The sequence below is a fragment of the Salvelinus alpinus genome, chromosome 2 (assembly GCF_045679555.1).
Source record: "Salvelinus alpinus chromosome 2, SLU_Salpinus.1, whole genome shotgun sequence".
In the NCBI taxonomy this organism is placed as follows: Eukaryota; Metazoa; Chordata; class Actinopteri; order Salmoniformes; family Salmonidae; genus Salvelinus; species Salvelinus alpinus.
In genome coordinates this window covers 64,596,440-64,612,907 of record NC_092087.1, presented here as the reverse complement: position 1 = coordinate 64,612,907, position 16,468 = coordinate 64,596,440, and the positions used below count along the sequence as shown (strand labels likewise).

Below are 16,468 nucleotides of genomic sequence, written 5' to 3'. Positions count from 1 at the left end.
AGAGTAAGGTTTAGAGAGAGTGAGAGAGTGAGGTTTAGAGAGAGTGAGAGAGTGAGGTTTAGAGAGAGTGAGATAGTGAGGTTTAGAGAGAGAGAGAGAGTGAGGTTTAGAGAGAGAGTGAGTTTTAGAGAGAGTGAGGTTTAGAGAAAGAGAGAGTTCAGAGAGAGCTCAGAGAGAGCAAGGGATGTTGAGGTTAAGAGAACGCTTGAGAGAGGCGGGAGAGGCAGAGGTTGAGAGAGAAAGAGAGAGGTTGAGAGAAGAAGGGATGGAGAGAGCGGTTAAGAGAAGGAGGTTGATAGAGAAAAGTGTCATTGTTTGTCCCATTGGTACAAACTCTCCGTGTTGGACGGGACTGCTGCCTAAGCGCCCGCTACAGATGCTTTGCGTAACAAACGGTACATACAGCAACCATACAACAGCTGCACCGCAGTAAAACAGGCCTCATCTTAGCCTCACAACCTCCTCACAACCTCCCCACAACCTCTGCATGAATGTGTTGTGATATGGTAACATTTTACAAAAGTTACCCTTTTTTAAAGGGTTTATTGTCAAGCGTTTCCCATTAGGCCATACAGCAGCAATGTGCCCTAGAAATATAATATTGTAATATGGAATTTAGCTGATGCTTTTATCTAATCTAAAGATACAATTATGCACACATCTTACGCATATATTTAGTTGTACATATACGCTGTAGTTGAACATATATATTGCCATTATTCACTATGTCATCACGTAGACACTAAAGATGGTAGCTGAACAGTTTCTTAACTGCACCCTCTGAGATTCTGTGTACATTGAGTTCAAGGCTGACACCTGGTTTGTCCCAAACGGCCCCCTATTCCCTATAGGTCACTACTTTTACTACTCAATATAGGGGATAGGGGGCCATTTGGGACGTAGCCCCGGCATCTCTGTGACTAAGAGACCGTTATTATAGGGGAAGGAATGGAAGAAAACGACAGGGACGGTTATCAAAGCGCATCGCCCTCGCAATGATGGCAGACTCAGACGAGGGGGAGGACGGAGGGATGGAGGAGGACAGAGAGGTGACAGAGTCACTGAGCTGCAAAGCCTGAGATCTTCTGTCAACTCTCCTTCCCTCCCTCTCTCTTTCTCTCTATAGCTTCCTTCCCTCTCTCTCTCTCCCTCCCCTGCCTCCCTCTCTGAAAATCCCTCCCTCAGCAGAACGCATAGCGGTGAATAACGTAATTTTGGCTGATAATCTAGGGGTGAAAAAAATCGATGCGGTTTTGCATGACTGAGAGTTCCGCTCCAAAGGCAGAAGGTGGTAAATCTGATTAAGACAGATGTGTCATCCACACAGTTTATCCAGTCTTTACTGTGGAGATAGAGTTTAAGCTCAGAGAAAAGAGTTAAAAAGGCCTTTGCCATTAGTTTACCCCTCCTACTCTATACAATTTTAAGACTAAACTGACAGAATTACCAAGCTTTTCTGATTTATTAAGCAACGTTTAATCTTTCAAAGAAAACTGTAGTTTAAAGCTGAGTTAAAACTGCTAAATTTTGTTCTGACTGTAAACTATGTCCTGTATTAGATATCTGCATTATTTCTGAGTTGCTGTGTCATTGTCGACCTTGGCCATTTGTCATCATTGTACTAAATCCTCAAAACGTCTCACCTTATAACGATTGTCTCCTTTTGACATGTTGGTGAGAACTCAATTAGAGCGCCTAGAAACGAAACCTTAAAAGATGAGTTACCCCACTTAAAATACGTAGTTGTATCAACTAATAATATGTTTTAAGTTTTGTCATACCAACTTCATTTCCTGAGTTTAACGCTATGGTCTAACCAATGATGCATCTTATCTTTTCAAATGTATACTGTAAATATTTAAAATTATTTTAATGTGATTATTGTCATAACCAGTAAGGACAAGTATTGTGTCCAGCATAAACAGCTATTTGTTTGGTTCATATACAGTAGCTGCCATTAAATGAAGTGTCAACCAACATGTATTTTGTTGACGTTCAAACAAACCGCTCATCCACCAATCAGCATCTTCTTTGCTTGTGTGTATCCATTACATGCTTAACCAATTAAATTGTTATTATTAAGAGGTATGATGTATTTGCATGCATGAATGAATGCTATAGGGCATGCCAATGAATAGAAGTTCACCAACTGAATAAATCAAAAAGCAATCACATTGCCTTTCGACTAGAATTACAGTATACATAGCACCTCTTCACAACAAAACCTCAATGTCACCTATCACTCATAAGAGATGGAGCTTTAACATGTCATGATTTCATCTCTGTCCAACCTTATTCATTTATTTCTCATTTCTAATGCACGTCATCATGCAGTTATAATGACTTTCTGACTCATGAGGAATGGAACATGCAAAGTGAAATGAAATAAGGCTTCTGTCTTGTGTAACGGTCTTCATTTCCCCTAGGACTTGCAGATGGATTACGAAGAGGGATCCCCCAAAAGCTCCTTCTTGGGAGGGCATAAGTAAGTGAGACTGCATGCATGGAGGTTTCAAAAAGTGCAGTGAAATGCTAATGCAAGCTCTAAACTCAACAATGTAAGCATTTTCGCTACACCCGCAATAGCATCTGCTAAACGTGTATACGACCAATAAAATGTCCTTTTCGATTTGATTTGCAGTAATCCATATCAATGCAGTAGTAAAAATAACAATTTAGAACAAAAACACAAGAAATAAAAATAAGAACACAAGAAAGTAAGTGAGCTACTGTATATACAGGGTCGTTTCCAATACCATATTTCCAATATGCAGGGATACAGGAGTGATAGAGGTAGATACAGTGCCGTGAAAAAGTGTTTGCCTCCTTTCTGATTTTCTCTATTTTTGCATATTTAATACTGAATGTTATCAGATCTTCAACCAAAACTAATATCTAATAATATTAGATAAAGGGAACCTGAGTGAACAAATAACACAACAATTACATACTTATTTCATTTATTTCTTAAACAAAGTTATGCAACACCCAATGCTCCTGTGTGAAAAAGTAATTGCCCCCTTACACTCAATAACTGGTTGTTCCACCTTTAGCTGCAATGACTCCAACCTAACGCTTCCTGTAGTTGTTGATCAGTCTCTCACGTCGCAGTGGAGGAATTGTGGCCCACTCTTGCATGCAGAACTGCTGTAACTCAGCAACACTTGTGGGTTTTCAAGCATGAACTGCGCATTTCAAGTCCTGCCACATCTCATTTGGGATTAGGTCTGGACTTTGACTAGGCCATTCCTAAACTTCAAATGTGTTGCTTTTTCGCCATTTTCATGTAGACTTGATTGTGTGTTTTTGGATCATTGTCATTATTTAACTAGGCAAGTCAGTTAAGAACAAATTATTATTTACAATGACGGCCTACCCCGGCCAAACCCTAACCCGGATGACGCTGGGCCAATTGTGCGCCTCCCTATGGGACTCCCAATCACGGCCGGTTGTGATACAGCCTGTACTCGAACCAGGTCTGTAGTGATGCCTCTAGCACTGAGATGCAGTGCCTACACCGCTGCACCACTCGGGAGCTCGGGAGTATAAGGGTAAGATGACTAGGCAAGTTGCCCAGATAAATTATTTGAACCCAACTCTGGTTGTATTGCACTGAATCTTAATGGGAATCTTGAGCGTGTGTCGTTTTTTTCCCTCCAAACTTTTCCACTCTCCTTAAGTATTTTATTGTTTATTTGTAGAGACAGCCATTCATGAAGGGGAGGGGGATAAGAGGGGAAGATGGAGATTTGAGAAGGCCGGTGGGGCGTTGAGACAGATGGAGTGACACACGAGTGAGACAGAGGCGAGAGGTGCCGCTCCCAGTTACACTAACAGATGGGCCTAGTCACAACCTGTGAAGTTTGAGCTTTCCACACAAAGCTATGCGGCACTCTTATACATTATTAGTAATAATATGACAACCTGGTCATTTAGCGTAGCCACAACCTGTGATCCTAGGGCTTTCCACACAGAGCAACATAACAGTACTAGTAATAATATGATAATTTAGTTTAGCCACAACCTGTGTCGCTAACGCTTTCCACACATAGCAACGTAGCATCCTTTCTACAGTACTAGTAATAATACAGTATATTTGTAGGTAATTTAGCTTAGCCATAACATGTGAAGCTAGCGCTTTCCACACACAGCTTAGCAATGTGGCGTCCACTGTTCTTATACAGTGCTAGTAATAATCATTAAATGGTAATTTAGCTTAGCCACAACTTGTGTAGCTAGCGCTCTCCACACAAAGCAACATACTAGCATCCTCTCTTAAACAGTAGCCTACTATGCAGACCCTGGCAACATCTCTGATCCAGTGCCACTATGACTATGCTTGTATCTCATGGTCCAGTGGCATAAAAAAAAATCTGAAGGACAAACTTCAAATGGCCCAAAACCAACTGATGAGAATTATACTCAAGCTCAGCCCTAGGATGCACATTTGTCCTAATAATTTCAGGGAACTGAAGTGGCTTCCAGTTGACCTCCGGGTGGTGCAGATCAACAAAAAAAATAATTAAGTTCTACATGACCTTGCCCCCAGTTACTTGTCTGGTTTTTTAAATTTCATTAGACTCTCATAGCCATCACATCTCATAGCCAGAGGCAGTGTTGCCAATATCAGACCGCTGCACTATAGGAGCATGGCTGGAAAAAGCTTTTTCCTTAACACTGGTGCAGAGGAATGGAATGGTGTACCGAACCATATAAAATCCATCCCTACGCAAAGGAGTTAAGATAAAACTGCTGACCCTGTTTTGTTTATCTCAGCTTTAAACCGTCACCCAAATGACAAAATAACATATTGGTTTATGACAGCAATCCATGCTTTGGTTTAGTTTCCCTGGGACTGTTCCAAATGCATTTGTGGCACAAATCCTATTTAGCATTTGTGGCACAAATCCCATTCAAGTCATGGGACCGATAATAGCATTTTTCACGCATCATATTCAAAACATCTATAAGTGACTTTGTTAAGCTTCACAATCAATTTTAGATACTTTCGGATGATTTGAACATGATGTACGAAAAATGCTAATATCGGTCCTGTGACTTGAATAGGATTTGTCCCACAAATTGTAAAACGTTAGCATGTGGAAACGGTGACAGGGAAACTAAACCATATCATGGATTGCTGTCATACCTCGTCCATTGTAACGACTTTCCTCTTCTTCTGACGAGGAGTAAGAAATATCGGACCAATGTGCAGCGTGGTAAGTGTCCATTTTAATATATAAAAACTGAACACTACAAAAATACAAAATAACAAAGTGAATGAACAAACGAAAATCGAAACAGTCCCGTATGGTACAGACACAGGAAACAACCACCCACAAAACACAAAGGAAAACAGGCTACCTAAATATGGCTCCCAATCGGAGACAACGACTGACACCTGCCTCTGATTGAGAACCATACTAGGCCAAACACATAGAAATAGAACAACAGAACAAAACATAGAAAAAACAACATAAAATGCCCACCCCAACTCACGCTCTGACCAAACTAAAATAAAGACATAAAAAAGGAACTAAGGTCAGAACGTGACATCCATAGACTGCTTACAGGGTAAGGAAACCAATGTGTCCTTTTGTTATTTGGGTTAACTATCCCTTTAAGAAATGGTTTATGGGCAAAATGCTTTAAAGCGACACAGGCTAAAAGAAAGTATAATTGGATCAATGAAGGTTACGTGGTCATCTATTTTATTCCTTTGACTCTTTCCTCCCTATTGATGAGATGTATTTTAGATGTACACTACTGTTCAAAAGATTGGGGTCACTTAGAAATGTCCTTGTTTTTGAAAGAAAAGCAAAACAAATGATCCATTAAAATAATATCAAATTGATCAGAAATACGTTGTAGACATTGTAAATGACTATTGTAGCTGGAAACGGATGATTTTTTTTTTAATGGGATATCTACAGTTGAAGTCGGAAGTTTACATACACTTAGGTTGGAGTCATTAAAACTCGTTTTTCAACCACTCCACAAATTTCTTGTTAACATACTAAAGTTTTGCCAAGTCGGTTAGGATATCTCCTTTGTGCATGACACAAGTAATTTTTCCAACAATTGTTTACAGACAGATTATTTAATTTATAGTTCACTGTATCACAATTCCATTGGGTCAGAAGTTTTACATACACTAAGTTAACTGTGCCTTTAAACAGCAGAATTCCAGAAAATTATGTCATGGCTTTAGAAGCTTCTGATAGGCTAATTGACAAAATTTGAGTCAATTGGAGGTGTACTTGTGGATGTATTTCAAGGTCTACCTTCAAACTCAGTGCCTCGTTGCTTGACATCATGGGAAAATCAAAAGAAATCAGCCAAGACCTCAGAAAAATAATTGTAGACCTCCACAAGTCTGGTTCATCCTTGGGAGCAATTTCCAAATGCCTGAAGGTACCACGTTCATCTGTACAAACAATAGTACACAAGTATAAACACCATGGGACCACGCAGCCGTCATACCACTCAGGAAGGAGACGAATTCTGTCTCCTAGAGATGAACGTACTTTGGTGCGAAAAGTGCAAATCAATCCCAGAACAACCGCAAAGGACCTTGTGAAGATGCTGGAGGAAACAGGTACAAAGTATCTATATCCACAGTAAAACGAGTCCTATATCGACATAACCTGAAAAGCTGCTGGGCAAGGAAGAAGCCACTGCTCCAAAACCGCCATAAAAAAGCCAGACTACGGTTTGCAACTGCACATGGGGGCAAAGATCGTACTTTTTTGGAGAAATGTCCTCTGGTCTGATGAAACAAAAATAGAACTGTTTGGGGCCTCCCGGGTGGCGCAGTGGTCTAGGGCACTGCATCGCAGTGCTAGCTGCGCCACCAGAGTCTCTGGGTTCGCGCCCAGGCTCTGTAGCAGCCGGCCGCGACCGGGAGGTCCGTGGGGCGACGCACAATTGGCATAGCGTCGTCCGGGTTAGGGAGGGTTTGGCCGGTAGGGATATCCTTGTCTCATCGCGCTCCAGCGACTCCTGTGGCGGGCCGGGCGCAGTGCGCGCTAACCAAGGGGGCCAGGTACACGGTGTTTCCTCCGACACATTGGTGCGGCTGGCTTCCGGGTTGGAGGCGCGCTGTGTTAAAGAAGATTGGGGAGAAAATGGGAGAAAAATGTAAAAAATAAAAAAATAGAACTGTTTGGCCATAATGAACATCGTTATGTTTGGAGGAAAAAGGTGTTCATTATGGCCAAACAGTTCTATTTTTTTATTTTTTAAATTTTTCTCCCATTTTCTCCCCAATTTTCGTGGTATCCAATCGCTAGTAATTACTATCTTGTCTCATCGCTACAACTCCCGTACGGGCTCGGGAGAGACGAAGGTCGAAAGCCATCCCAACCGTGAAGCACGGGGGTGGCAGCATCATGTTGTGGGGGTGCTTTGCTGCAGGAGGGACTGGTGCACTTCACAAAATAGATGGCATCATGAGGTATGAAAATTATGTGTATATATTGAAGCAACATCTCAAGACATCAGTCAGGAAGTTAAAGCTTGGTCGCAAATGGATCTTCCAAATGGACAATGACCCCAAGCATACTTCCAAAGTTGTTGCAAAATGGCATAAGGACAACAAAGTCAAGGTATTGGAGTGGCCATCACAAAGCCCGGACCTCAATCCTATAGAAAATGTGTGGGCAGAACTGAAAAAGCGTGTGCGAGCAAGGAGGCCTACATACCTGACTCAGTTACAGCAGCTCTGTCAGGAGGAATGGGCCAACATTCACCAAACTGATTGTGGTAAGCTTGTAGAAGGCTACCCAAAACGTTTGACCCAAGTTAAACAATTTAAAGGCAATGCTACCAAATACTAATTGAGTGTATGTAAACTTCTGACCCACTGGGAATGTGATGAAAGAAATAAAATCTGAAATAAATCATTCTCACTACTATTATTCTGACATTTCACATTCTTAAAATAAAGTGGTAATCCTAACTGACCTAAAACAGGGAATTTTTACTAGGATTAAATGTCAGGAAAAACTGAGTAAGTGTATTTGGCTAAGGTGTATGTAAACTTCCGACTTCAACTGTACATAGGCGTACAGAGGCCAATTATCAGCAACTATCACTCCTGTGTTCCAATGGTACGTTGTGTTAGCTAATCCAAGTTTATCACTTTAAAAGGCTAATTGATCATTAGAAAACCCTTTTGCAATTATGTTAGCACAGCTGAAAACTTTTGTTCTGATTAAAGAAGCAATATACCTGGCCTTTAGACTAGTTGAGTATCTGGAGCATCAGCATTTGTGGGTTTGATTACACACTCAAAATGGCCAGAAACAAATAACTTTCTTCTGAAATTCGTCAGTCTATTCTTGTTCTGAGAAATGAAGGCTATTCCATGCGAGAAATTGCCAAGAAACTGAAGATCTCGTACAACACTGTGTACTACTCCTTTCACAGAACAGAGCAAACTGACTCTAACCAGAGTCAAAAGAGGAGTGGGAGGCCCCGGTGCACAACTGAGCAAGAGGACAAGTGCATTAGAGTGTTTAGTTTGAGAAACAGACACCTCACAAGTCCTCAACTGGCAGCTTCATTAAATAGTACCTGCAAAACATCAGTCTCAACGTCAACAGTGAAGAGGCGACTCCGGGATGCTGTTCTTCAAGGCAGAGTTGCAAAGAAAAAGCCATGTCTCAGACTGGCCAATAAAAAAAAAAAAATGAAGATGGGCAAAAGAACACAGACACTGTACAGAGGAACTCTGCCTAGAAGGCCAGCATCCCGGAGTCGCCTCGTCACTGTTGTGTATATTTTGTTTTTAAAAGTACTTTCAAGAGGACTACAATGAAAATGTTTTTATTCTCATCCTCAATGATTTTAATGCCATTGTACTGTATCCACGTGTGGTTCTATTGTGTTTAAATGGTCACCCCCCCAAAAATATATATTTTTTAAAAATCATAGTAATTATGGTAATATGGTAATTTAGTGTAGCTGCAACCTGTGTAACTAGCACTTTCCACACAAAGCAATGTAGCGTTCTCTCTTATACTACTAATATGATATAATTTCGATGTATACATTTTAGCAGACCCTTCCAAAGCAACGCACAGTTAACCTATACCCGGTGTGGCCCGTGCAGGAATCAAACCCACAACTATTGTATTGCAAGCATCATGACATAACTAACTGAGCCATCGGAACCACCAATAGAAGATTGAGTAGCCAACTGCTGAGCATAGTGTGTTTGAGAGGTTGTTGTGCACTAGCAGGGAACCCTGTCAGCTTTGATGTTTGTTTGTTTTTTAATGTTCAGCCAACATTCCTTCTACCTATCGAGAGGTTTCGCCGAGTGCTAATTCATAAAACATAAGTAGCCTTTTATTTTTGGCTCTTCCACAATCACTTGGCAATTTGTTTGTTGGAACTGCCCCCAGCGCACGACCCCGGGTCGCACTAAATAATTTAAATCCAAGACATGGAGAATCTAGATTGGAGAAACAAAGTTCTTTTACAAAAAGGAATATGGCTCCACTGATATTTTTAGACAAGAAAGCGGAGGTTGGTTGGGTACTTTCACAGCATCTTCCGAAAAACGGACGGGAAATCGTCCTTTGAACAATCAACATCAATCTAGCGCCGTCTTTACACTTCAAGTCAATAAAAGCCTTTTTGTAAAACAGTGTTTTGGGAAATCGTCTCCCTCATCCTCAACCACTCCCTGCAAGTACCCCTTGTGTGCAAATGTAAATCTATCTCCTTTTATCTGTTTTATCTCTTATCGCCTGTCTTTATCTCGCAACAGGAGTCTTCTGAAATCGGTGGAGGAGGAGCTAATCCAGAGGTAGGCCCAGCTGTGCTTTCCTTCCTGTCCCCTTTTTTCTAGTTTTTACTCCTCTTTCTCTCTCTCACACACACACACTCTTTCTGTCTGTCAGTCTATCTATCTATCTCTTCCTCTCTTTTCACTGAAACTATTTCTCTCTTTCAATTTTTTTCCTATCCTCTCTTCTCATTTCTATCTCTATATTGGACTGGGCTCACTTGGAAAAATAAATGTGGCTTCCCTGTTAAATAAAGAATTTATAAAATAAAAGTTATTATTATCTCTGTCATCTCTTTCTCAACTATTTTATTCTCATCCCTTTCCCCTCATATATTTTTCTCATCTTTAGCCTCTCTCCCTCGCTTTCTCACTCTGCTTCCCTCTCTCTTTCTCCTTCCCCCACTTTTTCTCTCTCTCGCTCTCCCTCCCCCCACCCCTCTCTCTTGAGCCTCTTGCTCTTGCTCTTGCAATACTCAATATTTAATGTGACCTAACCTTCTGCCTCTGTGCTTGTCCGAGTGATATGGACGACTAATTTGCTTTAGAACCACTCCCGCGAAGACCGGGGGGGATTTCTCACCCTTGCTAAGGCGTTAAAGCCGTATGGCCAGTTATAGCGCAGCCGGGGCTGAAAACCGTCGGGATGTCCGCTATTGTTTATTGTAGTCTTTGTCTCTCGGCGGCTAGGGTGGTGTCCCGCTGGCATGCATTAATTCTCAGCGTTAGGGTAAAAAAAAATACACCTTGTGCAGGAAAGATACCTGCACACTGATTTCCAATACACAAGTGACGAGCAGGTCAGCTAGCCTGATCCCAGATCGGTTTGTGCTGTGTCGCCAACTCCTATGTTGGCTGTCTTGCCACACGTGACGTTTGGCAAGACAGCACAAATGGATAGCTAGACTCGGTTCAAAATAAGGCAATGACTGTTTCGGATGTCTTCTCTACTTTCATCTTTGTTGATGAAATGGCACTTACAGAAGCAGGGCACTCTCAAATGTTGGCCGGTTCACTAATAAAGGCGTCAGCTGCTGGCGGCTATCCAAAGTTGGCTAGGCGAACCGAATGAGTGTGCTCGCATACTCCCTTAAAAGACCTCTGCTTGAAAAAAACTGAAAAAAGCAGAAATAGTAATTTTGTTCATTTTGAGATGCCATAGCCAGTATACACTTCCTCAAAATAGACCGAATTAATCAAAAAGAACTCCAGAAATATCATTAATTTTGACATTTTTGCAGAGGAGATCTTAGTCGTGCAATTTTACATCTAACTAAGATGTTTGGTGCAGTATTTTTGAACAACAACAAAATTGCATGAAAACGAGTCGCTTCGTTGAATGACAAAGACTTTAATTGAGGAATCCCTACTGTTAAACAATCACTGATGAAGGGGCGTAGACTTCGGCTACCAACTTCAAGAAAAAAAACTGTGTGCCCGAAAAATCCCTCAGCGAAGTCCAAAACGAACAAAAACCTCACAAAATGTCGTCATAATATATGCACAAACTCTTCTGATCGGTTTCGGTTGGGAAGCATGGAAGACACCTTAAGGTAGACCTCACATTGAAATGGATAATGGTGCTTAGTATCACATTTCACTGTTGAAATGTTTTGGACACGGGGAGCCTACTAACAATTTTCCTACATTGGACAGGAGAAGAGCATGTTTCCCACTGCTGAAATGCTGTTCAATAGGATTGTTGTTATGGGGTGGATCTTTCCTCGTCTCTCCAAAGCCCTTAGAAGGGAGCGCTCAGCTGATTCTGGCCACGATTGAGAAATGCCTCTCTGTACCTATTCAATACAACTACAAATAATTGTATTGTATTAATCCCAGAGGGGCAATTACAAAGGCATTAATAAAGTTGTATTGAATTGAAATGTACATCCCTCTTCTTCTCCCTTAGGGGACACGAGACTCATTTAGATGATGATGATGGTGGTGACCATGATGATGAAATGCAACAGTAAGTCCCACTGTCTTCAACCCCTTTCAACTTATTAACTGGCCTCTTAACATTTCATCTGTAAACTGTTGTTATGAATGTTTCGTTATGCAAATGATTGGAACTGTCTACTCTGCTAGGGGCCAGGTTCATGTCCATTAAGCGTTTCTTATTGGACAAGTCCAGATAGTCCATCTTTTATTTACTCTGTTTTCTTCCATTTGATGCTTAATAATGCCTAATAGTGCCTAATGAACGTGACCCAGGATATACACTGAGTGTATGAACACCTGCTTTCTCCATGACAGACTGAATCCAGGTGAAAGCTATGATCCCTTATTGATGTCACTTGTTAAATCCACTTCAATCGGTGTAGATGAAGGGGAGGAGACAGGTTAAAGAAGGATTTTTAAGCCTTGAGACATTGTGTATGTGTGCCATTCAGAGGGTGAATGGGCAAGACAAAATATTGAAGTGCCTGTGAACGGGGTATGGTAGTAGGTGCCAGGCCAACCGGTGTGTGTCAAGATCTGCAACGCTCAACAGTTTCCCATGTGTATCAAGAATGGTCCACCACCCAAAGGACATCCACCCACCTTGACTCCTGTGGGATGCATTGTAGTCAACATGGGCCAGCATCCTTGTGGAATGCTTTTGACGCCTTGTAGAGTCCATGCCCTGACGAATTGAGGCTGTTCTGAGGGCAAAAAGAGGGGTGGTGCAACTCAATATTAGGAAGGTGTTCTTATACACTGTACACAAAGGTATAACTGTTAGTAGAATAATTTGTTCTAATAGTTATGCCCTCTCTCTCTCTTAGTGCCAAGGGCTCCACATTGCGGCCCAAAGAGCCTCCACCACCGCCTCCCAACGTCAAGGTATGTGTTCTTCAAATGACTCCTTGTCCAACGTATGAGACTGAGAGCGTAGTGTTTCCTCACAGATCAACCTGTAAGATGATCTCTTTTCTACAGTGTACACACAGGAATCATTTTTTTGGCACCGCTTTAAATTGAACATAGCACAACACTTGTTCATATATCCTATAGCCCTATTGTGTGCAGTAGAGCATAATACTTTACATACAATGATGATGATTACATGTTGACGTGTGTGCTTTTATGCCGATCATGTAGCGTTGTGGGTCACATCAATTTCAACTTATGATTTTTAATTTTTTTTACAAACGTAATTTGTTTAAATTCAGTTGACTTCCTCCATTAAATGGGAATTTTCCAGAACTCTGTTTTGTCTTTTGCTCTCAGCCCATCCCCATTCCACAGGATAGTGCCAACTCCCACGCTCACCATGGCTCCCCTGCTCACCATGGCTCCCCCGGTCTCTACGGCTCCCCCGGTGACCATGACGACATTGGGGGGACCATAAAGCGGTGTCCGGCCGCCGAGAGCCCCGCCCGCTCTGCCACCCATGTTCCGCCCAGGCCGCCGCCCCCCAGACACCCCCCACACAGGCAGCTTAGCTTAGGTAGGTAACGTAGTCTTCAGGCATGCTCACAAACTGAATGGGTGCATTCTGGGAGTGGTGGTATCCCCTATGTCAGAAATGCATTAATGCTCGTTTTCTTATCTCCCCTGCACTTAATTGGAGAACCAAAGCTGTGGTCCCCTTGAATGAATGAATGAATGGGTCGGTGGGTGAATGAGTCAATTAATAAATTAATGAATCAGTCAGTCACTTCAATTCAACTCATCACAATACCAACCACAATACCCAACCTGGACCACTTAGACAATACGTCTGATGATGCTGAGATAAAAGCTACCACTGTTTTCAGGGATCTCTCCTTCCAACCCTGCCAACATCTATCCACCCACTCTACTAAACTCAAGAAGCTCCACCCCACTTCCTCCCTCTCTTAGCCAGTCAGCTTTTCCAAAGTGGACCCTGTGTGTATGTGTGTGCCCCAGCTATTATTTATAGCCCGTTTAATTAGGAGCAGTGGTGTGACTGGTGTTGCGATAATGTCACACACCCACTCTGCCACATGAGTCACCTTCCAGTACACACACACTCACACAAACTTCCTCAGTTTCCACATCCTGTCTGCTTCGAATAGTCTGGTGGCAGGGGCAAACGTTCAAACGAAGCTCACTGTCCCTCACGTGTGCATCGCACTAGTTTTCCTCCCCTCATCAGCTTTCCTTCGTTTGCACTTGACGTGAAAGAACTGGACTAGTACCTGGGCTATTCCATCCTATTGCATTCGCCTGTCCTGATGTTTTCAGATATGTCAAGGAGAAGAGACGAGGACGCCACTTTAGACTATTGAGACAAAGTCTTAGTTTAGTCACCGTGGCGATCTTAGTCGTATCAGTGTCTTGTTTCAGCACAATTGTTGGAATTGCTCAGTTCCCACAGAGCCACATTTTTCTCTTGCTTCCTTTTCACTCTCCACAGCACCATTCAGATTGTGGCTATCAGGGAATCGTTTAAATAAATCATGTAATATTTAAAAATGAATCCATAATTAATTTCCCTCCCAACAGGCAATGGGTTCAGCTCGTCAGAAGTGAGCGGGGATGCTGGTGGTGCCGAGAAGCAGTCTACTATGCCACCTAGCGTCACCACGAGGAAGGACAGGAAAGAGATTCCGGTAACACCATAGTAATGTAGCCTTGGTCAGAAGCTGTGCGTAAAAATTGGTGGCAAATCTTTCTGTGAATAACTTGTGTATAATGCACTTAAAGTGGATTTTGTCAAATCCATAGTGCGTTATAAGACTTCCTGTAAGCATTGTTTTAAACATACAGGTAGTAAAGTGCATTATATTGATAAGTGGTCATGGCTGTCATTAATTCATTAATACCTATAGTGAGGTGTTCATTATATACATAATGCATTTTTGCATAATGAATTACACACAGTGCTGGTTCATAGAAAGTGTTATTTAGACAGTTTCTGACCTTTTCACATTTTTACACACTAATTTGACTACGTGTTACCTGAAAGTAAGTTATTTGGAGAATAATTTATGTAAATGGTGATTAATTCATTAACATGTTCGAACAGCTTTGATAACAGGCTTACATTTTCATTGCAACATATATAATTATGCAATTTTACATTATGACTAAACATACATCTTCTCGTTCTTCTTAGAAGTGGATTTTTATTCGCACCCAGAGCTCTGAAAAAATAGCATTTATTCTATGTTTACCTCATTAGTTACTCATTAATAAGCAACGACTCATGAATTAAAGATCACTTACAGTGCGTTCAAAGTGTTACCGTGTCATTCCCAAGTTATTACAGCACTGATAAAGACAGAATGATAACATTGTTAACGCATAGTTAAATGGAACTCTATAAGATCCACATATCATTTTTATATTTCACAATATTACAGTATAATATACAGTATATTTGAACTATGATTGTTAATCATTCTACGCTGACCTTGGTATGATGATGTAATTTCCTGTTTCCTCAGAAACCAATCAGTAATGGCCTTCCCCCTACGCCAAAAGTCCACGTAAGTCTTAACACCCCTTACCTGCTCTTACACACACGCATTGTCAAGTAGAAAACTATAACTCTGCACTGTAGGAAAAAGCAAATGAGCACTAAGATATAGAAACAAAAGCACAAATGTGTTGATTACACATTCATTATCTAAATAATTTATGTGAATTGTAATTCAGTCATTAGCAACCTAAAAGTAGTAGTGTTGAGTTCATAACACATTTGTAATTACCGCGACTCTCGAGCTAGAGATCCTGCCACAACTTTGTTTCAAAATAAGCGATTTATTATATTGTACTGAATTTTATAAAGGGCTTTTCCAGGTACTCTACATTGTGATATGCTCTATATTGATCAACTATAACTAAACACCTACAATCCTCTACATTTTGTTTTCTATTTTCGCTGGACAGATGGGAGCCTGTTTCTCCAAAGTCTTCAATGGCTGCCCTCTAAAGATCCACTGTGCGGCGTCTTGGATCAACCCCGACACGAGAGGTGGGCCTCGTGCCAATTCATTTCTGTCTAACTGCCATGGACCCTGATTCCATCAATTGCAGATAACAGGAAACTGTATTTATGCTGTGTTTTAAGGACAGATGTGGTTTCGTGTCAGTGTTCAATGACAATGTCCGCAAAGGGTGTGCAGGGTGTGACAGACAGAGTGCGGTTCATATTTTGACCGAACCCGCTGTGCGATTTACCTTTATCTGCAATTGATTGAATTGAAGCATTTGATAACTTTATTTTTCAGTCTCACGCTACCAGTCGTCCCACCGTATTCTTGTTCGAGAAAGGCTTGGAGAAGCCTAGAGCAGGAGTCGAAGCTAACTTGATTTTAGTCTTACCCCATGTCTTATTTGCAGTTTGCGTGTGCTACTATTAGTAGTTTCCTTCTTAGGCAGTGTGCTAAGCAATGTGTGTATTATCCAAGTTTGCCAGTCTCTCTCTGCTATAATACTTAATCGTTTCATTCTCTGTTTTAGACCAATACCTGCTATTCGGCGCCGAAGAGGGCATTTACACTCTAAATCTCAACGAACTACATGACTCCTCCATGGAACAGGTCAGTGTCTCATTATTTCATTTGTATTATCTTTTTGTCAGTAAATTAAAATTGTTCTAACTGCTTCCAATGTTTTTACAGTGTAATGTGTAAAACATAATCAATGTATTTATGTGAAGGAGGAAAATATTCTCTTATCGCATCATACTACAGGTTATAGTTCAATTTGAATGGT

At 41.3% G+C, this 16,468-nt stretch overlaps 1 protein-coding gene across 3 annotated transcripts in view; it reads left to right on the top strand.

Annotated features, from left to right (window-relative positions):
* map4k3a (mitogen-activated protein kinase kinase kinase kinase 3a) overlaps positions 1 to 16,468 on the top strand; it is a 90,481-nt gene that overhangs the window by 67,289 nt on the left and 6,724 nt on the right. For all 3 annotated transcript variants that reach the window (XM_071350426.1, XM_071350419.1, XM_071350434.1), the window contains 9 exons: positions 2,427 to 2,485; positions 9,779 to 9,817; positions 11,706 to 11,765; positions 12,565 to 12,622; positions 13,010 to 13,229; positions 14,252 to 14,358; positions 15,196 to 15,237; positions 15,641 to 15,725; positions 16,214 to 16,293. In XM_071350426.1, coding sequence (XP_071206527.1) covers positions 2,427 to 2,485; positions 9,779 to 9,817; positions 11,706 to 11,765; positions 12,565 to 12,622; positions 13,010 to 13,229; positions 14,252 to 14,358; positions 15,196 to 15,237; positions 15,641 to 15,725; positions 16,214 to 16,293 — 750 coding nt within the window. The remainder of the gene's footprint in view (positions 1 to 2,426; positions 2,486 to 9,778; positions 9,818 to 11,705; positions 11,766 to 12,564; positions 12,623 to 13,009; positions 13,230 to 14,251; positions 14,359 to 15,195; positions 15,238 to 15,640; positions 15,726 to 16,213; positions 16,294 to 16,468) is intronic.